This window comes from Podarcis tiliguerta (genome assembly GCF_965153285.1).
Source record: "Podarcis tiliguerta genome assembly, chromosome: Z".
NCBI lineage: Eukaryota > Metazoa > Chordata > Lepidosauria > Squamata > Lacertidae > Podarcis > Podarcis tiliguerta.
The window spans coordinates 9,942,043-9,964,750 of NC_139553.1; the positions used below are offsets into that span (position 1 = coordinate 9,942,043).

Here is a 22,708-nt window from a genome sequence, read left to right on the forward strand (position 1 = left end):
AGGTGGTTGGTTTCACTCATCCAAGCAGCCTGTCCATATCCTCGGAGGTAACAGATTAGAATTGATCCCATGCAACTTGACTAGACAGGACTCCAGCACTCTCCCACCCCGGCCATGCTCCCACAGTGAAGTCTACCTCTTTCTGAATCTGAGCGACTTTATTTGAAACCCAAAGCACATTGCTTCACATTACTACCATGCCAGTTAGTGTAACTGCAGTGCTCAAATCTGCTCTCTTGCCATGCAGTTGCAAATCAGTCCTAAGCTCCTGATATGTTTCTGATGCAGTCCCCCAGCCGTCGGTTTTGTCATCTGCCTCTACTTTCATGAACTTTTCATGATCTGGCTTCTGTAGCACACTTGAGGAACACAGTGCCCTTTCTTAAATAGGCATGTTTCAGAGAATGTAGTTTGGCCAAAGGACCAACCCTGGGGAAGCCAACTGACTCATTCATATCAGCCACAGGCTTCTGAAAGGAAGAAGACTCTAGATCTGGTCTCCATCATTCTGACAAGATGGTCTCCATCATTCTGACCAAGTAAGGTAAAGGTTATCTGTGAGACAGCAAAGAACAGGTTAGGTTTGGAAGGAAAACAAACTCAAATGTAAGATCATAGGAATGGGGGGGGGCGGGGAAAGCCCTGCTAGATCAGGGATATATAATTACATTAGAAAAGCCTTCTGGATCAGGCCAGCGGCCCATCTCCTTCAGCATCCTGTTCTCATCTCACAGTGGTCACCCAGATACTCATGAGGAGCTCACAAGCAGGACCTGAAAGCAAGAGCATTCTTCCCACTAGGGATGCACAGCAACTGTTTTTCAGAGGCATACTGCCTTAGTTATTGGAGGAAGAACATAGCAAACATGGCTAGTAGCCACTGATAGCATTATCTTCAATGAATTTGTTTAATCTTCTTTTAAAGCTGTCCAGGTTAGTGGCCTTCACTGCCTTTTCGTGCAAGTGAATTCGATAGTTTAACTCTATGCTGTGTGAAGAAATATTTTATTGCATCTGTCCTGAATTCTCCAACAGTCAGCTTCATTGGATGTCTATGTGGGTTAAACCACAGAGCCTAGGACTTGCTGATCCGAAGGTCGGCGGTTTGAATCCCCGCGACGGGGTGAGCTCCCGTTGCTCAGTTCCAGCTCCTGTCCACCTAGCAGTTTGAAAGCACGTCAAAGTTCAAGTAGATAAATAGGTACCTCTCCAGTGGGAAGGTAAACGGCGTTTCTATGCGCTGCTCTGGTTCGCCAGAAGCGGCTTAGTCATGCTGGCCACATGACCCGGAAGCTGTGTGCTGGCTCCCTCGGCCAATAAAGCGAGATGAGCGCCGCAACCCCAGAGTCAGTCACGACTGGACTTAATGGTCCGGGGTCCCTTTATCTTTTAGTGTTATGACAGAGGAATTAAATATTGCTCTATTTTCTCCACACCATGCATGATTTTGTACTCCTCATATGATTACCCTTTTCTCTAAACTCTGAATTCTGCAAATGTTTCCTCACCTTTAATAAAGTAACAATGAGAGCATAAGAAGAGCACTGAAAGATCAGACCAAATGCCCATCTAGCCCAGTTTCCTGTTCCCACAGTGCCCATTTAGGTCCCCATTACGGAAGGCTGGCAAAACAGAAACCTGTTGATAAGTAAATGCATGCAATGATCAGGTGTTCATTCAAGAAGCACAAGACGCCTTTCCCACACATCTCAAGGTCAGCAAATGGAAAGATAACTAGGCTGGGTAGTAAGTGGGGGAGGACTGCACGAAACATTTTAAAGCTAAATAGAACCCATCTGAACACTTTCCTGCAAAAGAGGGGGGGGCAAGGGAAGCTGTAGCAAGATCACACTCAAATTGATTATTCAAGCAATGTACTGGACTATGGACATGATCCAGTCCAACTGAAGCTGGAACATAAGAAGAGCCCTGCTGGATGTGACCTAAGACCCATTTATCTAGTCTAGCATCCTGTTCTCACAGAGGCTAACAATAAGCCTCAGGCAAGTCCGCAGTCAACACCTGAGATCAACGGCACTTAGGATAACGAACCTGCCAATTTCGGTTTCTTGCAATTTATCGTCTATCTAGTCCTAATTTCAGTTCTCCACATTCCTCCAACAGTTTGTGGTGGTGTAATGGTTAGAGTGTTGGACTAGGACCTGGGAGATCAAGACCTGAGTCCCCACTCAGCCATGAAGCTCATGGGGTGCCCTTGGGCCAGTCACTGTCTCTTAGCCTAACCTACCTCACAGGGTTGTTGTGTGGGTGAAAGAACCATGTAAGTCACCCTGAGATCCTTGGAAGATAAAGGTAGCATGTAAATGTAATAAATAAGTAAATTTAAGAAAGGAAACCTTGTGAAAACCTCTCCTCATTTTAACACCAATCTCTCCTAACATATGCATTTTTATACAGGCAATGTTGTCTAACATGAGCAATTTCTATAATGCATTTTTGGTTGTTGTTTTTTCATTTATATGTGCATTTTAATGCACTCTCCTCCACCCCATATATTCTTTTTTGTACACATCATTTGGTCTGCAGTACATGATCCAGAGATATGTGAGTTCAAAGGATAGCTGTGTTTCAGTTCAGGTATTGCACTGGAAAATGCATTATAATGCAAAGTGAATTGGATTTCTACCCACACCTGAATGACCTTCTCGTGTTCACGATCTGCAGCAGCCGGTATTCAAAGCCACGCTGCCTCTGATCCTGGAGCTAGTAAACAGCTATCAGGGCCACATCTGCTATGCTTTTAAAGCATTATGATATCGCATTAATAGCCATGGCCTCTCTCCCAACAGAATCCTGAGAACTGTAGTTTGTTAAGGGTATTAAGCACTGTTAGCTAGAAATTCAGAGAGTTCCCTGGGACGAGGGATTGATTGTTAAACCACTCTGGGATTTGTGTATATTAGCAGGGGGAAAATGCTCTAAAATGTGAAGGGTTTCTGTAACAACTTAATTTCTTTTGGGAGGGGGGAATTGCAAACTGGTGCAAAGATGTGACAAGCTGAACGGGAAGAAAGTGAGAAACCAACATTGATAGATTTGCCTCTTTGCACAAAGGGGACAAAGGGCTAAGGACCATTATCGTACTCCACTCAGTAGCGACTACCTCATATGGGTAAGAGCGGTGCTGTCTCACCAATCTCAGCCTGCCCTCAGCCAGGCTCCACCTGCATGGCTTCTTGCAACCAGTCCAAGGGGTGGACTTGGGTATCAGCTTCCTCCTAGTCTTGATGTTGACATGGGTGGGTCTACTACAAAACTAATGAAGCTTCAGCTTCAGGGCTCCTAATCCTGGAGGGTCCCCAGAAGCAACTTCAGTCCAAATTGCGACCTGGCCACAGTGATCCATGTGACGGTCACCTCCAGGCTTGACTACTGTAATGCGCTCTACGCGGGGCTGAAGCTGTCCCAGAAACTCCAACGGGTGCAGAATGCCGTAGCGAGGCTCCTCATGGGGTCCCTGCCATGGGAGCATATTCACCCAGTGCTTCTCCAGCTGCACTGGCTCCCGGTGGAGTACAGGGTCAGGTTTAAGGTGCTGCTTTTGACCTTTAAAGCCCTTCACGGCCTAGGACCCTCGTACCTACGGGACCGCCTCTCTTGGTATGCCCCACAGAGAGCCTCAAGTTCCATAAATAGCAAAACCCTAGAGGTCCCGGGCCCTAAGGAAGTTAGGTTAGCCTTAACCAGAGCCAGGTCTTTTGCAACACTGGCTCTGGCCTGGTGGAACGCTCTGTCTCATGAGACCAGGGCCATGCCCTATAGGATCTGATTTCTTTCTGCAGGGCCTGTAGAACCTCTTTCTGCAGGGCCTTGTTCCACCAGGCCTTTGGCTTGGAGTCAATTTGATTCCCTCCCCATCTTTCTTTTTCCTTTCTCCTCCTGTGATGAGGCTGCATTTTAATTGTTGTAATGTTTTAATGTTGTATTTTAATCTTGTTTTTAAGTTGTATTCATTCAACTCATTCTTATTATTGGTTGTTAGCCGCCATGAGCCCGGCCTTGGCTGGGGAGGTCAGGGTATAAATAAAAATTATTATTATTATTATTATTATTATTATTATTATTATTATTATTATTTATTATTATTATTAAAAATGGATCTAGTAAACACAATTTTGAGTTGCATTGATTTGACTCAAATTGCTTGTTCTGTTGTTGCTGAAATAAATCTGCCACTGGATTCTACCCTTATAGACCCAGAGGAAGAGGATGGGGGCAAGACCAGGGTTATTCTGCTTGGTCTGTCAGTGGCTCTGGCACCACCTACTTATGTGCTCCCTGCCTTCTGCAGTACCAGTTCCACTGGGTACCAGCCCCCTACTACCCTCCCTCTAACCCTCAACAGCAGGGTGGAAGATGATATGGGCCATGAGGCTCTGTGAACCAGAAGCAGGCTAACAGGAGATGATATTGACCCCTGGTGCCAGCTGTGCCCTGTAGGGTCAAGCTGTCCAGGGATGGGGTGGGGAAGGAGCCTTACCTTGTGGGCAAAAGGCAACTGCAGAACAGCATCATAGTCACCTCTAAGTAGCACCAGAAAGAGTGAGAGGTGTGTTTCTCCCTTCACCATTCAGGTAAATCCTCATGCAGAGCTTGTCGCCATATTGCTAAGTGTAGAATGCTGAAGATGGAGAACTTGGGAGTTAAGCACCAGCCAAAAAGTCACACATGTCCTCTTCAGATAAAGAAAAATAGAGGCGGGTTGCAACCAGAGCTCACCTATTCCAGATCTCATTGAGTTGAATCCAATTAAGTTGGAGTAGACCCACTGAAATTAATGACCCTAAGTTACTAGTGTCCATTAAATTCAGTGGGTCTACTGGCATTGGCCACAGCCCAGAGCCAGTGTGGCATAATGGCCAGAGTGTCAGACCAGGACCTCGGAGACCAGGGTTCAAATCCCCCATTTGCCCATGGAGATCACTGGGTGACCCTGGGCCAGTCACTGCATCTCAGCCTCACCCTCCTAACAGGGTTGTTGTGGGGAATAAATGAGGAGGGCAAAACCATGTGTGCCACTTTGAATTCCTTGGGGGAAAATGCGGGGGGAGGGGTGTGTGCAATGAACTATAAGGCATCCCTAAGCAGGAATAGATGAATCTGTCCCTTTCAGCTTCTCTCACTTTCTCATTTATTTCTCTCTCTTTTTAATTCAGTTCTCCACATTTCTGCCACAGGTGGCAATGTGTGAAGCCCTCATGAAAACTGATTGGATTTTTCTTAATGTGGATATATCCTAATAATGCACATGGTGCGTTGGGGTTTTTTTTTTTGGGGGGGAGGAATATTTCCTAAGGTGATGCATTTCTGCAGTTATCTACACTACTACATGCATCTTAATGCACACTTTCTCATAATATATGCTTTTGTGTAAATGTTTAGTTGGAGAACTGCATTGCAAAACTCACAAGTGTGAACTCTGAAGGGGAGCATCGTTTCAGTTCAAAATTTGTTTTGAGAAGTGTGCCAATTAGATAGGTTCTGAATAAAATGCACATCAAACCAAATTTCTCTACTATCTGTAGCCCCTGGTTACCATATTTACTCAAATGTAAAGTGCACCTTTTTTGGCTGAATTACGTCGTGAAAATTAGGGTGTGCATTAGATTTGGTGGTGCATTAGATTTGCGTAAATACGGTAAATAGGTAGCAGATTCCAACACGGTTTTAAATCTTGTATTTAACACGTGCCAAAACTGCAAAGGGCAAGTGACATCATGGATGGAACAGTTGTCTCTTCTTGTTAATCATACATGTAAATGGCATACAAATACACATTTAAGGCATGTGACTCACCCCAAAGAATCCTGGGAGTTGTAGTTCCCCCCTGCACAGAGCTACAATGCCCAGCACCCTTAAACTACAGTTGTTAGGATTCAGGGGGGCAGAGCTATGAAGTCAAGCTGAACAGCTGCTTAACCCAATCAGTCTGTCTTCTGCCTTGCTAATTTTGTTCACAGCACCTGCATTTTTGCTCAGATCAGGGTGGTTTGGGGTACCCCTGCTTAGGGATCCTCCAGAGAGTTTTGCTGGCAAGTGAGCAGCCACTTTTCCTATCCATGCCTCCTGCCACTACTTAACCAGCCCTCACAGAAGCAGCCTAGAAACAGGGCTGCCAAAGCAGGGAAACGCAGCAAACCAGAGGTGGGAGATCCAGCTGCCTGGATACAAGGGTGGTTGCTGTACAATTCCAGCAGCACCACAAAGACAGCTCTGAAGAAAGGGCAGAAAGTTTAAAATAGTTCCCAGGATTCTCTGGGGGAAGTCAGATGCTTCAAATGCATGTAGGATGTGCTTTAAGTACAGTGTGGATTTGCACAAACACACACAGCAAGTCAAATTCTTACTGGGAGAATGGAATCCACACACCTTCCCACACACATCTTTGTAGCACCTCTGATGCACATCCATAGTCTTCCACCATCGTAGGACACTTGCTCTGATGACAGAAGTCTCTGTTCCAACCTGCTCAAAGCTGCATCTTTCTGCACAAGGCATCACTGGAGAAAATAAGACTATTATTTTGGGTTGAGAGATGCAAGTCTATTGAGCAGGACAAGGAGGGGGGAGAATGAAGGATGTGAGCACCAGAGGTAGGCTGCTGGTTGTTGTCCCATTCCCCACCCATTGCACCTGTCAAACACAGGAGACATCATCCAGTAGGTTATGTTTGGGAGAGGTCAGTCAATGTTTGGAAACTGAAGCCAAAGCAGGATGCCATCACTCAAGCAATGAGTGCTATGATTACATCACTTCTTTCTGGGCCCAGTTCAAACTGCTGCTCTTGACCTTTAAAGGCCTTCTCCACAGGACTGGGGTACTTGAAGGACCACTTATAAAGCTCCCATAAGTTCCTATCCATATGTTAAGATGATCAGTGGAGGATGCATTTGGTTGCCTCCACCATCTGAGGCAAGGGAGGTAATGAGGAGAGAGTGGGGCTTCTCAGAAGTGGCACCCCAGCTGTAGAATCCCCAGAAAAGCTTTGCATGTTGAAGATCCCTGGTTCAATCCCAGATCAAGCCTATGACCTCTTCCAAGCATTCAGAGCCACTGCTCCTTACCTACCCACTCACCTTCAGCTCCAAACCACAGATCATAGCCTGGTCAAAGCCGCTCTGGCTCCAGAATGCCACAATCTTCTGCCAAGAGGCAACCATCTCCTTGCTCAGCACAGATGCAATGTTCTCAAAGACCTGCAGCTTGCCTTCCAGCAAGGAGACCCCATTGGCTGTCCATGAGTGCCTGCGAACCTTCGTCCCCCTCCTCACACAGAAGGAGCCTGGAGGAACGTTCCGTGGCCAAAGCCCCCTGCAGTTTCATGCTCAAGAAGAACCTCATCAGAACATTGGAATCAATCAAGTGCGTATCAAGTGTGCAGTAGGAAGGGTACAAACTTGCCTTCAGCTGTTTCACATGCTGGAGCAATAGCATCAAGTGTGTCCCCTCAGCATACTTCTCGTGCTCTTTTCTATCTTCTGCATTCCCCTGTTCAGAAGGAACAGGGCACTATCAACACCATCATGACAAAGACACAAAGATGAAAGAAAAAGAGCAGAAGAGTTTGGATTTGATATCCTGCTTTATCACTACCCGAAGGAGTCTCAAAGCAGCTAACAATCTCCTTTCTCTTCCTCCCCCACCACAAACACTCTGTGAGGTGAGTGAGGCTGAGAGACTTCAGAGAAGTGTGACTAGCCCAAGGTCACCCAGCAGCTGCATGTGGAGGAGCGCAGATGCGAACCCGGTTCCCCAGATTACGAGCCTACCACTCTTAACCACTACACCACACTAGGCCTGGAACCAGCATCCAGCCTGCTAGGGCAGCTGCCAAGGCTACACAACCCTGGCAGGGCCCAAGAGCACCTAGGGATGGACAAATCTGTCCATTTTTGTTTTTCACAGCCTCTCATTTTACCAATCTTAGGTTCAATTTACCAGATTCCTGCATCATATTTTCAATGTTCTTTAAAAAGAAAAAAAAGCCTTGCAAAGATTTGTCAGAATTTTAATGTAAATTTATCCTAACCTACAGATTTTTGCAAGCAATTTCCCATAATTTGATGCAGTTTTGTACTAATGTATATATTTTGTGCATACTTTCTGTTGTATGCATGACTTGGCTGGAGAAGTGAATTGCAAAATTCAGAGGAGTACAAAGATCCAGTTCATGGATTGTTTCAACGAGTGCAAATTAGATAATTTTGCCTTTATATGCAAATTGAATCAAATTAATTTTTCTCCCCCTCTCCCAGCTCTGATCATTTCTTCAGACTTCCTCACCAATTGAAGTTGAAGCTTCTTTGTAAGAAGGCTTGGTTGTCATGACACTGGACTAAAGTCAACTTCCCTTCTCTAAAGGATGAGTTTGAGGACTCTGGAGTCAGAAGAGAACTGTACACAGGGCCAGTCCTAGAGACAAGTCTGCAGGATAAGACTGGAGTCATCCGACTCAGAGGACTCCCATCACAGAAGGTCTAATACAACCAGAGTCTCCTCAGCTACATCAGAGTAAAAGACTGTTGCAGCAGAGATGCTCTTTAACTGAAAAGGCACCTTTCAGCAAAAGCAGAGTATACAATTGAGGCATAACTGCTTGCTGCTAAGGTTGACTGTTGCTGAAACAACATCGGAGCTTTGCTCTCCTCCAGCATTCAGCCTGAGCCGTGGACAGTGACAGTGTTGGAGTAATCTCCCACAGGAAGGGGGAAAGTTCAGGTTTACTACCCAACCAGCTTTCTCCTTCAGGAGAGTTCAGCTGTATAAATAAATCTCCTTCACTGAAAGAAGTGTACTTGGCCACTAGGTAAAGGGTAAAGGGACCCCTGACCATTAGGTCCAGTCGTGGCCGACTATGGGGTTGCGGCGCTCATCTCGCTTTACTGGCTGAGGGAGCCGACGTACAGCTTCCAGGTCATGTGGCCAGCATGACTAAGCCGCTTCTGGCGTACCAGAGCAGTGCATGGAAATGCCGTTTACCTTCCCACCAGAGCGGTACCTATTTATCTACTTGTACTTGATTTTGAACTGCTAGGTTGGCAGGAGCTGGGACCGAGCAACAGGAGCTCATCCCGTCGCAGGGATTCGAACCGCCGGCCTTCTGATCAGCAAGTCCTAGGCTCTGTGGTTTAACCCACAGCACCACCCGCGTCCCTTGGCCACTACTTTGCCTAAAAAAGACATACTTCTTTGGCATGTTGGAGAAAGAGAAGGGGGTATCAAAGACGGGGGGGAGAAAGAGGGGGGAAGGGGTGCCCACTAATTTTTGGCTCTGACCTTGACCACTTTCAAGTTCACCTCCACCAACCCACAGTGTAAAGGCCCCTTTTTGAAAGGTCACCAGTTCAAGTCCAGTTTAAAGATAAAGAACCCTACAAAGGGGGAGCAGAAGGGGGCACTGGAGCTGAACAATTGCAATGAGCACCTGGGCAGTGGTAGCGACTGAGGAGGCATGCAGGTCACCTGGTCACAGCCTTCCCCACTAGAGGGAGCTGCACCGCATTTTTATTTAGTCATGACATGTAATTGTACGTCTATATAAATTAGCCTATGCAAATGTTATACAAATCTACAATTGGGTGATTGCAATCAAACCTGAACATCTGCCTTCAGATGTCTTATAAAAGTACCGAGACCACATAACACCAGTCTTGAAAGACTTACATTGACTCCCAGTACGTTTCCGAGCACAATTCAAAGTGTTGGTACTGACATTTAAAGCCTTAAATTGCCTTGGTTGAGTATACCTGATGGAGTGTCTCCACCCCCGATATTCAGCCCAGACACAGAGGTCCAGCGCCAAGGGCCTTCTGGCAGTTCCCTCGCTGCGAGAAGTGATGTTACAGGGAACCAGGCAGAGGGCCTTCTCAGTAGTGGCACCCACCCTGTGGAACGCCCTCCCACCAGATGTCAAAGAGAAAAACAACTACCAGACTTTTAGAATACATCTGAAGGCAGCCCTGTTTAGGGAAGCTTTTAATGTTTAATAGACTATTGTATTTTAATATTCTGTTGGAAGCCGCCCAGAGTGGCTGGGGAAACCCAGCCAGATGGGCGGGGTATTAATAATAATAATAATAATAATAATAATAATAATAATAATAATCCCACAATGCACGGCAAATCTCCCTGTCTGTGGCAGCATCACTAAAAGCTTGAAAGTAAACAGGGATAGGCATAAGTGTGCAGAAGAATAAAGCCAATGCTTCTTCATTTCTTAGGTTATGTGCATCTTAGGGAGAGGCATCGTCAGAGAAAATGTATTGCCTCTTATATGAGAAAAAGAACAGAGGGAGACCCTTTTTCTGAGATTACACCTGTCACCCACCTGTTTGGAAGCTCTTGTGTGCAGATGGGGGGGGGGGTTAGAATGGTTTTGTGTCACATTTCATGGGCCTTGCTCCTGTATGCCTCCCTTAAAATATATATCCTTAGCACTTATCATCACTCCTTTCATATTTTTTATTTTTGTTTTCCACACCAAATTGTATTACAAAAGTAATATTGACCAGGGTATAAATATAAACACAAATTACCATATTTTTTGCTCACTTTTCCCCTCCTAAAAAGTAGGGGAAATGTGTGTGCGTCTTATGGAGCGAATGCAGGCTGCGCAGCTATCCCAGAAGCCAGAACAGCAAGAGGTATTGCTGCTTTCACTGCACAGTGATCCCTCTTGCTGTTCTGGCTTCTGGGATTCAGAATATTTTTTTTTCTTGTTTTCCTCCTCCCAAAACTAGGTGCATCTTGTGGTCTGGTGCGTCTTATAGAGCGAAAAATACGGTACCCACATTTCCCACATGAACAGTATTTCAGGATTTAGGTTACATTTGTGTAAAACACAATGTATTCTACAAGTATGATTAAGAATCTTCTATTTAATACAATATTAGATCTACACATAATAATATTAATTTTTCCTTTAGAGTGTACATTGTTTTCTATAACCTATTATCAAAACAAATAGCACAATTCATTAGATACACATTTCATCTTCCTTAATTCATCTGACCTTTCTTCAATTGATCCTATTTTCCTCTATGAAAGACCAAATAATCTTTCTCTCTAATGGAAATATTTTCAAACACTTGTGCAAAACTGGAGATGGTGGTGTCTCAATAACTTCATGAGGACTAGAGGCTACATGAAGCTGACTTTTACTGTGAACACACATACAGAGTTGGTTTCTTTGCTCCCTTTTCCATTAGGCAGGAAAATAAAGACACATACTGAGAGTCCCCTTTGGAACTTGTTCTTGTTGTTGTTTAGTCGTTTAGTCGTGTCTGACTCTTCATGACCCCCTGGACCAGAGCACGCCAGGCACTCCTGTCTTCCACTGCCTCCCGCAGTTTGGTCAAACTCATGCTGGTAGCTTCAAGAACACTGTCCAGCCATCTCGTCCTCTGTCGTCCCCTTCTGCTTGTGCCCTCCATCTTTCCCAACATCAGGGTCTTGATTCCTTTTTTACACACTCCCAACCTGTGGCAGCTGTCCTTGCAGGACCTTTGGCCTTATCTAGCAGGTATCTTCTTTTTAAAATATATTTTTATTAAATATTTCTTAGTTTACAAAAACACATGCATTGTCTCTTTTTTCAAGTTGTGTTTTCTACAGATCAGTTTCATTTGTTGTGTGGCATTAGCGTTGCATGGCTGTATTAGGTTGGGAAGAAGAGAGGGGGAAGAGGGGAGTGGGGAATGGTCAGGTGGTTATGCTTCTACTTAGTGTATGTGTGGGGTTTTGTGTCAGTGTCACTTCTGTGGGTTCTCTTACTATTCACTTGTTGTATTTCCTTGGTGGTGAGAGATGTTGGGAGTGGCTTAGGGTGTGGTTGGTTGTCTTTGGTTGGTGGTAGTGAGATTTATTTTTGTGTGTGAGTCGGGTGTGTGCATGTGTGTATTTTTCAATCAGGTTAGCCAGATTGATTCATATGCTGTTGGAAGATTATTGTTGTCTTGTTGGGCTGTGTATGTGATAAAGGGGAACCATACTGGGGTGAAGCCATCCTCTTCTGTTGTCACCGTGTCAGTTTCAGTTTATTGGTTAGTTTTTCTAGTAAGGCTGTTTCCCATACTATTTGATACAATTGGTCCATGTTTACTCCTGACAGGTCTCCCCAGCATCTGGCTATGATGCTTCTGGCTGCTGAGAATAGGTGGGTTATGCGTTCTCTAATGTGAGTGGGCATTATTATATTGGAAGATGTTTAGTAGGGTCAGTTATGGGGTAACTTCTAATACTTGCTTTGTTATTTTGCATATTTCCTGTACGACTGATATCCAGAAGAGTTGGATTTGGGGACATTCCCACTACATGTGGAGGTATGTGCCTGTGGAGATGCATCCTCTCCAGCATTTTGGTGAGGTTCCTGGACGTATTAGCACTAGTTTCCATGGTATTAGGTACCATCTGTAAGAGAGTTTCAGAGTAAGTTATTTTCTTTTCGCTGATATGGATTTAAAGGGAGGTTTAGACCACATTCTGGTCCACTGGGTGGGGTTAATCTCATAGCCTATGTCATGCTCCCATTGTTTTTTGATTATGTCAAGGGGGGTTGTGGGATTTTGGAGCAGTATTTTGTATACAGTGGTACCTCGGAACTTAATTTGTTCCGGAGGTCCGTTCTTAACCTGAAACTGTTCTTAACCTGAGGTACCACTTTAGCTAATGGGGCCTCCCGCTGCTGCTGTGCTGCCAGCAGGCAATTTCTGTTCTCGTCCTGTAGTAAAGTTCTTAACCCAAGGTAATATTTCTGGGTTGGTGGAGTCTGTAACCTGAAGCGTCTGTAACCCAAGGTGCCACTGTATTGTGGATATCATCCCTTTCCCATGTCCCTTGTTGTTAGGAGGAGGTTTTCGAAGCTGGTCAAGGGCCTAGTTGCTGCTGATTTTACTACTGGATTGTTTAAGACAGCATGTAATTGGTGGTGTGTTAAGCCATGGCATTTGGGTGTCCCCTAGTTTCTCTTGTATTTCTTGTGTTGATATGGGTTTGTTATTTTTGTAGAAGTCTGCTAGGTGATATAAGTCTTTGGCTTGCCAGGTTTTTATCTGGAGTTTTTGTGCTGTGTGGTGGAATAATGGGTGGTGTGCCAGGGGATTAGTGGGGATGGGGTTGGGCACAGTTTGCCTGCTTCTTCCTTCCATGCTTTAAACATGTTCTCTGTGAACCTGTTTAGTGTTATGGGGATTTTCCTTAGTTTCTTTGGGAGGAATGGGTATGCTGTGGTTGGGGGTATTTTCGATTATGTCTTTCTCCAGGTGTACCCACTGTTTCGTCTCGTCTTGTAGGATATATGAGGTTATGTGGCGTACTTGGTTGGGAATGTAATATGATTAGCAGATATATTCTTATGTTCTTAAATGGCCCCCGTGGATCTACAAATATTATGTCTGGTCCTTGCTCCTTATTTATTCCCAGGAAACAGGCTTTCAACAGGCAACAAATAGCATCTTTCTTTGAAACATACATGAGTTCCAGTAAAGCAAAGCTCATCTGTACTCTGAGTCTACGGTTGGATTCCTCCCACACCCACGTGCTCCAATTTAATACACAATTCAGGCTGTTTACAACGAACTTAATTGCAGGCTGGATGTTCTTACATGCATGTCGCTTTCAGGCTAAAGAGGCACTTGGATGCAGTGTGTGTTTGATGTCATAAATTGCTCTGGAAAGGTATAGAGAACTTAACCATTGCTTGGAAACAGAACTGAAAATAAATGTTGACTCCACTCCATTAAAAAAGAGAAAAACACAGTGAGCGAGCGAGCGAGAGAGAGAGAGAGAGAGAGTTCAGCTAGAACACTTATACCTTTGTCTGCGGATTGTAAAGTTAAGGTAATTTTCCAGTCGGCTTAAAAGCCTGTTTATATTTTTGGAAGAAAATGACAGTTAATGCAAAGCTAAGTCCAGTGCCGTAGCCAAGCCAGACATTTGAGCAAGGTCTGCTGTCGTCAACATTCTCCACTCTGACTAATTGCAGTAGGTAATATTAGATGCAAAGCATTCTGAAGCAAGCTGCAGATGAGGTCCCTGTGTCACAATTATCCACACACATAGAAAGATGGCAAATCAGTGGGGGGCGGGCGGGGAGAGTGGAATCACACCACTGGCCAAACCCTGACCTCCACATAAGAAGGGTTGGCTGAATGAGACCAATGGCTCATCTGGTCCAGTATCTCATTCTCACAGTGACCAACAAGATGCCTCTGGGAAACCCTCAAAGCACGACCCATGCACAAGAGCAGAAGAGTTTGGATTTGGATTTGATATCCCGCTTAATCACTACCCAAAGGAGTCTCAAAGCGGCTAACATTCTCCTTTCCCTTCCTCTCCCACAACAAACACTCTGTGAGGTGAGTGGGGCTGAGAGACTTCAAAGAAGTGTGACTGGCCCAAGGTCACCCAGCAGCTGCACGTGGAGGAGCGGGGAAGCGAACCCGGTTCACCAGATTACGAGTCCACCGCTCTTAACCACTACACCACGCTGGCTCTCCTTGCCACTCTGCCCTTCTTGGGTTTCCAGAAGCGTTGCTGCCTCTGAGAGTGGAGGCTAATAAATTAGATAAGAAAAATGGTTTTGCATCGGGGAAAACCAAACTGGAAACGGAGTTGTTAGATTCTAAAGTTAAAAATTTGTCTAAAATGTATAATTTATTGTTGGAGTGGCATACAAAGGATGAAGAATTTAAATCTGTGATGATAGATTGGGCAAGAGATGTGGGACATAACATATTGTTTGAGGATTGGGAAAGGCTGTGGAGGAAAGGGGTCAAGTTCACTGCATGTACGGTGTTAAAGGAAAATATTACGAAAATGATGTATAGATGGTCCTTAACCCCTGGAAAATTAGCAAAGATTTATCACAACAGTGATAATTCTATGCTGGAAATGTAAAAAAAAGGAGGGTACCTTTTACCATATGTGGTGGACCTGTCCCAAGGTGAAAGACGTCTGGGAGAAGATTTATAATGAATTGAAAAAAATGTTGAAATATACATTTTTGAAGAAACCAGAGGCCTTTCTTCTTGGAATAACAGGTTCGGAATTGCCCAAAAAAGATGTTAGATTGCTTTGTATATCACAACTGCAGCTCGAATTTTACTGGCCAAGAACTGGAAAACACAAGAAGTACCAACAGTGGAGGAATGGCAGATGAAGATGATGGACTTTTCGGAGCTGGCCGACCTGACCGGAAGAGTCCGTGACCAGGAGGAGGAGGAGCACCGGGAAGAATGGAAGAACTTCAAAGATTATTTACTTAAATATGCTAAGATAAATTAATCAGAAGTACTTGCAAAAAATAGATTTAAATATGTGAAGTTATGTTTAAAGCAAAGATGAAAAGAAACAAATATGTTAAGAAGATTAAGTAAATTTTATGAGATTCTGTTTTGGAAAACCTTTACAATGATATATATTGAAATGCAGTCAAGGGAATTTGAGGAAGTCACTTAACAATGTTAGTAAGATTGGATTAAGTACAGTTATGATCTATGTTTGTTTCTTAGTTTAGAATTTTGGAAAATTAATTTTTAAAAAATGGGAAAAGAAAAAAAGAGAGGCCGGAGGCTAAGCATAGCCATTTTGGCTGGAAGCCACTGACAGCCTTACCCTCCAGGAATTTATGCCTTCCTCTTTCAAACCCATCCAAGCTGGCAACCATCATTGCCTCCTGGGGGGGGGGGGTGAGATCCATAGTTTAACTATGTGCTATGTGAAGAAGTCCTTTTCTCTGCCCTGAGTCTTCCAACATTCAGCTTCTTTGGATGCCCATGAGTTCTAGTCCTATGAAAGAGGGAAGGAAAAACTCTCCTCTGCGCCAGGCATAATTTTATGACCTTCTGTCATGTCACCTCTTACTTGCATTTTCTCTGAACTTGAAATCTCCAAATCGTGCAACCTTTCGTCACAGGGGAGTTGCTCCACACCCTTCATCATTTTGGTTGCCCTTTTCTGAACCTTTTCCCAACTCTAGGTGAATTTATGAACGAAGCCAATATGTGTGCAATTTGTGAATGCATAGTTCAGTACACATGTGAAATGGACCAGCGAGAAGGTTAGGCGAGTCCTTTTCTTTCTGGTAAGGGATTCCACAATAAGGCTTCATACACACTTGTACCTTCAAGCCAACCTTCACCCACCCAGCACACACACATTTTCCTTCTGAAGCGGCATGGGGTGGGTGGAAAATTTGATCCGGTTCACACTTAAAGGTGAATCTATGTGGTGTCATGGTTAATGTAGCTGCCCCTGTTCTGTTGAATAAAGGTGAAGGTAAAGGTAAAGGGACCCCTGATCGTTATATCCAGTCATGACCGAATCTGGAGTTGCAGCGCTCATCTCGCTTTATTGGCCGAGGGAGCCAGCACACAGCTTCCGGGTCATGTGGCCAGCATGACTAAGCCGCTTCTGGCGAACCAGAGCAGCGCACGGAAACACCATTTACCTTCCCGCTGGAGCAGTACCTATTTATCTACTTGCACTTTGACGTGCTTTCGAACTGCTAGGTTGGCAGGAGCAGGGACCGAGCAACGAGAGCTCACCCCGATGCAGGGATTTGAACCGCCAACCTTCTGGTCGGCAAGTCCTAGGCTCTGTGGTTTAACCCACAGCACCACCCGCGTCCCTGTTCTGTTGAATAGCATTCTCATAAAGATACAACAGGCACCTGCTTTCTGCACTTTCGGGGGGGGGGAGGGGATTGCAGACATTTTTGTTCTAATAGGTTTTCCCAGCTGGATTAAATAGATCTTTACCACAAGTGTCCACTTGTTATGGATTTACTATTGTTTTAGATGTATTCGTTGTTCTTGTGTTTTTAATATTTTTTAAACTATCTTGTCTGTAAATCACCTTGAGATGGCTGTTTAGAAGGGGATTAGTAAATCAATAAGGGACGCGGGTGGCGCTGTGGGTAAAACCTCAGCGCCTAGGACTTGCTGATCATCAGGTTGGCGATTCGAATCCCCGCGGCGGGGTGCGCTCCTGTTGCTCGGTCCCAGCGCCTGCCAACCTAGCAGTTCGAAAGCACGTCAAAGTGCAAGTACATAAATAGGGACCGCTTACTAGCGGGAAGGTAAACGACGTTTCCGTGTGCTGCGCTGGCTCGCCAGATGCAGCTTGTCACGCAGGCCACATGACCCGGAAGTGTCTTCGGACAGCGCTGGCCCCCGGCCTCTTAAGCGAGATGGGCGCGCAACCCCAGAGTCGGACACGACTGGCCTGTACAGGCAGGGGTACCTTTACCTTTACCTTTTAGAAAATCAATGGTGATGATGATGATGTGTTGGACCAGGACCTGGGAGACCAGGCTTCAACTCTCCCCTCAGCCAAGTTCACTTGAGGCAGCCCCTGCCTCTCAGCCTAGCCTACTTCACAGGGTTATTGTGAGGATAGATAGGAACTAGGGGGAACCAAGTTTGCCACACTGAGCTCCTTGGAGAAAAGGGTGGATATAAATGTAATAAATACATAAATAGTATGTGAACTAAAAAATTGCACTTCTCTGAATTTTGTGGCTAAGAATTCACAGACTGACATGAAAATGTGGAGAACTAAACTCAAGACTGGAAGAAAATGAAAAATTGAGAGAAATGGACATATTTGTCCAGCCTTAGAAGTAACCCAGTGGCAGAAGGACTGTACTACATGGCTATGTTGTTTCACCCCTGAATTGCTGATCTAATGTTTGGCCTTCCTTGATACTAGGGCAAAAATAACTTTTATTTCCTGGGATTAGGTGATGAACATCCACATCCACACTCCCTGCTCCCCAAATTCAAACTCCCAAAGCCCTAAAAGATCAGGTCCAGAACAATAAGCAGAAATGAATGGATCTATGAGCAGCATAGCGTTTTGCCCAGATGTTCTTGATTCCGTCTGAGTGCCTGTATGTATTTGCAGAAATTAAGAATGCTTTGCATTTTATTCTAACAAACAGATATATAGCTTCTGAGAAATGTTTAAATCCAGATGAATGAAGACCAGACATACCTTTCCTACTAAGAATAAACTTTCTTCATTTGTGCTGCCAGGCTCTACCTCCTTACAACTCTGACAAACATGGTTGTTATTGTTTCTGGGGTCGAGGGGGAAGAAAGATTAATCAAAGGGTTTCAGGTGACTCTTACTTTCCACCTGTTGAAGGCCAAGTTACCTGGTAACAAGGATAGGCAGCCTGGGCCCTGGAAAGGTTCTGAACTACAACTCCCATCATCCCTGGCCATTGGCTATACTGGCTGTGACTGATGCAAACTGTAGTTCAGGGTGCCAAGTTGACTGTTGCCAACTTCTCCTGCATAGTTTCTTTAGGTGGAGAGAGAACCCAATTAGAGGATTCATTGAGGTTTGATTAAGGCTAGGCTTGGAGGAGAAATTTAATTTAGTTCACACTAAACAAAGAACCTACCTAATTCACACTTTGCAAAACAGTATGTAAACTGGAAAACAGACATCCTATGAATTTTAGCCTTCTCTGAGTTTTACAGTGCCGTTCTCCAGACAAGTAATGTGTACAAAAATGTGTGGAAAGTATGCGTAAGAAATGCATACATTACTGAAAATAACATACCCCCAAAAATCATAATATTTGGGGGAAGAGCCTTATGAATATCTGGGGGGGGGGTATGTATATACAGTGGTACCTCTGGTTACATACCTAATTCGTTCCGGAGGTCTGTTCTTAACCTGAAACTGTTCTTAACCTGAAGCACCACTTTAGCTAATGGGGCCTCCTGTTGCTGCCGCACCGCCGGAGCACGATTTCTGTTCTTATCCTGAAGCAAAGTTCTTAACCTGAGGTACTATTTCTGGGTTAATGGAGTCTGTAACCTGAAGCGTATGTAACCTGAAGCATATGTAACCCGAGGTACCACTGTATTGGGATAAATTTGCACTAAATGCAGATTAATTTTGATGGGTGTTTTTTGTTTTGTTTTGTTTTGTTTTGTTTTGCAAACCAAAACACAGCTATCCTTTGAGAGCCACACTTATCTGAGTTTGGCAATGCAATTCCCCAATCAACCAATGGGGGAGACATACATATTAGAAGTGTATATAAAATTGCATACATCAGTGAAAACAAGACACAAAATGAGAATGGGAAAAATTTTCAGAATATATGCATAATTTAGGTGAAAAACAAATAACGCTTGTAACGTTTAGCGAAGCTTTGTAAAAAAGAAAGTTAAAATTATGGATTGAAAGCAGATTTAATTTAAGAAGTAGATAAGAATTAAGAAATGTGTGGAAAATTGAGAAGGGAAGGAGTACCAGCCAAGTTGAGGGAAGTAAAAAAATGAGAGAATGGTTTTATAAATTGTTTGAATTGTATTAATTTGTCTTATCTGTAAACTGAATAAAAATTATATTAAAAAAAAAAAGAAAACAAGACACAAAATGCATTATATAAGGGCAAAATTGCTTGCAAAAATGGGAATGAGTAAAAACTACATACAAAAATGTGTATCTTTGGAGAAATTTGCTCTCAAAGGCTGAAAGATAATAATAATAATAATAATAATAATAATAATAATAATAATAATAATGCAGCAGACCTCTGTGGAAATCTGGATAACTGACTAAAAAAATGAGAAACAGACAAAAACTGAAACGGACAGGTTCATCCATCCATACAGTAGTTCAGCATTGTCTATACTGACTGGCAACAAGTTCTCCAGGATTTCAAGCAGGAATCTTTCTCAGCCCTGCCTAGAGAAGACAGGAATTGAACCTAGGACCTTCTGCATGCTAAGCATATTCTCTGACACTGAGCTATGGTCCTCCGCTACAGCACTGAGCTTGATGGCCAAATAGCCTGGCCATCTCCATGTGCTCTGAATGCCTGGCTGGAAAGTCCATGCATCTTGACAGCCAGGGTGCCTTTCCTATACTATGCATCTTTCCGCTTGCACCCAAGCCTTCTCCTTTCTGCTTTGCAGCTGAATTTTCATGCTGCCCTTTCCGTTCTCCCTCTCTCATGCTCCTTCCTCTGTTTTTTGTTTTTGTTTTTAAAGGAGCTCTCACCGTACAGTTCCAGGCCAAGCAATAGCGATGTCCACAGAGGGTTTGCAGGGCATTCTTCAGCAGATTCTTGCACCAGCTGCAAAGATATTTGGAGTCAGGAGCATCCTTGCAGATGCTCAGAGGGTACCAGAGGGTGACTTAGTTTTATTGGAAGAGGAGCTGGCAGCGGCCCTGCCAGAAATGCTGCTGCTGCTTCTCTCTGCCATCTGCAGCGATGTGCAGAAAGCTTTTTTTCCCCTTTTAACTTAAGCACACAGGCATGCCACTTCCTGCTGCAGTGCCAAAAACCCCATCGCCTGGCACCATTGTCATCTGCTGCTAGTGATCTGTTGCATTCAAACTTGCCCTTAACATGGTGTGTGTGAGAGAGAGGGAGAGAGAGAGAGAGCATGACAAAAACTTTTGAAGAGGTGGCTGTAACAGGAAATCACTGGCCAGGCTTCAAATTCCCCCGGAAAACACAGAAGATAAGGATGAATCAAGGAGAAAGTTGCTTGGTTCTTTTGAAATCAGGCCTTTATCACAATCTGAAAGGCTTGCCATGTATAAATGGACAGAGGGGTGGGGGGGTTGACAGGAAGAATGTGAGGGCCATCAAGATAGATGGCCATCAAGGGTTCTTTGATCTGGAAAATCCATCCTACAGCTGTCAGAATATTAGAAGTGGTTGCAGTTCTTCTTTGACTGGAAAACCACTGACCCCTTTTGGCTTTTGGAGATGCCTCATTAAAATAGTATTAGCATGAGTTGCTAGTGTTGTAATTATTTGGGATTCAATTCTGTAGAGCTGGTGCAGGGAACCCTTTTCAGCCCAGGGGCCACATTTCCTTCTGGGTAACCCTTTGTGGTCCACAAACCAGTGGCAAGCTGTGGTGAAGAAATTTTATTTATTTATTTTTCTTTGTACAGTAAGCTAGTTTCTACATATGCACTCCTCTCCATCCTCAATCCAGGCAAGCGAAAGGCATGATCAGAGTTCAAGGGCATATTCCAGCCAGGCAAAAACACTCAAGGAGGGTATAAAGGAGGACTAGTGAGGGGTTTAACTTGGGGACAGTTCCAAGGGCCAAACAGAGAGGCCTGGGAGCCACTTTTGCTCCCTGAGCCTGAGTTGCCCTCTACTGCCTTACAGTCTCTAGACGTACACGGTTGTTTTCAATGTGTCCTACTCAGAATAGGCAGATTGAAATTGATGGGCATGACTGACTTTGCCTCATTAACCCAATTACTCTCTGAGTAGGGATTAGATGCACCTTATCTTTATATCGCGGGTGGCGCTGTGGGTTAAAGCCTCAGTGCCTAGGGCTTGCCGATCGAAAGGTCGGCGGTTCGAATCCCCGCGGCGGGGTGCGCTCCCGCTGTTCGGTCCCAGCGCCTGCCAACCTAGCAGTTCGAAAGCACCCCTGGGTGGAAGTAGATAAATAGGGACCGCTTACTAGCAGGAAGGTAAACGGCGTTTCCGTGTGCGGCTCTGGCTCGCCAGAGCAGCGATGTCACGCTGGCCACGTGACCTGGAAGTGTCTCCGGACAGCGCTGGCCCCTGGCCTCTTGAGTGAGATGGGCGCACAACCCTAGAGTCTGTCAAGACTGGCCCGTACGGGCAGGGGTACCTTTACCTTTACCTTTATCTTTATATCACATTCTCTAAATGCATGTGTTGTAGCAGTGGTTAGGAAATGTTATACCCTCACAATTAATGGCCTTATGGGGGAGGTCTTTTACGTGCTCATAGGTATCACTTCACTTGCTTCAAAATGTGGTACTAGTAAACCTCTCTCCTGCTTGGTCTGCAGTTTCGGGGCCTGGACATGTGCCCCAAAACCCTACCCTGCGAACACCTTTGATTTACAGAGGCTCCAATGGTTCAGGATCCATCCGCTCTGGATGCAGGTGGAGGTTAAGGTATCTGCATGACACTAAGAAAATGCACGCTAAGAGGTAATTGTCATTTTTATATTATCACTGTTTGGTGTGCCATCTGTCCTGTTCTTCTCCCCCTTTGCTCTCTTTCCTTTATCGTTTCAAGCTTTCTCATATCTAGAACAGAAAACATATCAGTTTATTTTGTCTAATTGGCCCGAGAAGACCTTTCGGATTGCAGCTGCCTGCTAATCCACTTTGAGCCACGTGAGACGAATCCAAGGCAATCAGGTCTCGTTCCCTGTCCCGTTGGCCACAAGGCTCTGGGATTTCAGTGATAAGGACCCAGGAGGTTAGATTTGTCTGTGATTTTTTAGCAGGTGTTCTTGAGATCTTTCCATTGCTAACTCTGAGTTCAAAGCCATTTAATTGCGGAGGAAATGGAGGACGGAAGGGAAACAGAGGCTGGTTCTCTTGGTTATCGCCAATTCATTAAGATAGGAAAAGTTTCATAGAGTAGCTGCAATAACTGTCTCTTAATAATAATAATAATAATAATTTTTATTTATACCCCGCCCTCCCCAGCCAAGGCCGGGTTCATCTCTGACCATTAGGTCCAGTCGTGGCCGACTCTGGGGTGGCGGCGCTCATCTCTCTTTATTGCCCAAGGGAGCTGGCGTACAGCTTCTGGGTCATGTGGCCAGCATGACTAAGCCACTTCTGGCAAACCAGAGCAGCACACGGAAACACCGTTTACCTTCCCGCCGGAGCGGTACCTATTTATCTACTTGCACTTTGACGT

At 44.6% G+C, this 22,708-nt stretch overlaps 1 protein-coding gene across 1 annotated transcript; it reads right to left on the bottom strand.

Annotated features, from left to right (window-relative positions):
- Positions 1-335: 335 nt before the first annotated feature.
- On the bottom strand, positions 336-21,246 carry TRAF1 (TNF receptor associated factor 1; the record flags this gene model as incomplete). The annotated part of the gene is given in 9 exon segments (XM_083424401.1): positions 336-470; positions 4,502-4,577; positions 4,579-4,628; positions 4,632-4,656; positions 6,391-6,518; positions 7,104-7,303; positions 7,419-7,509; positions 20,047-20,183; positions 21,216-21,246. Coding segments are annotated over 9 exon segments (873 nt in total).
- Positions 21,247-22,708: the final 1,462 nt, after the last annotated feature.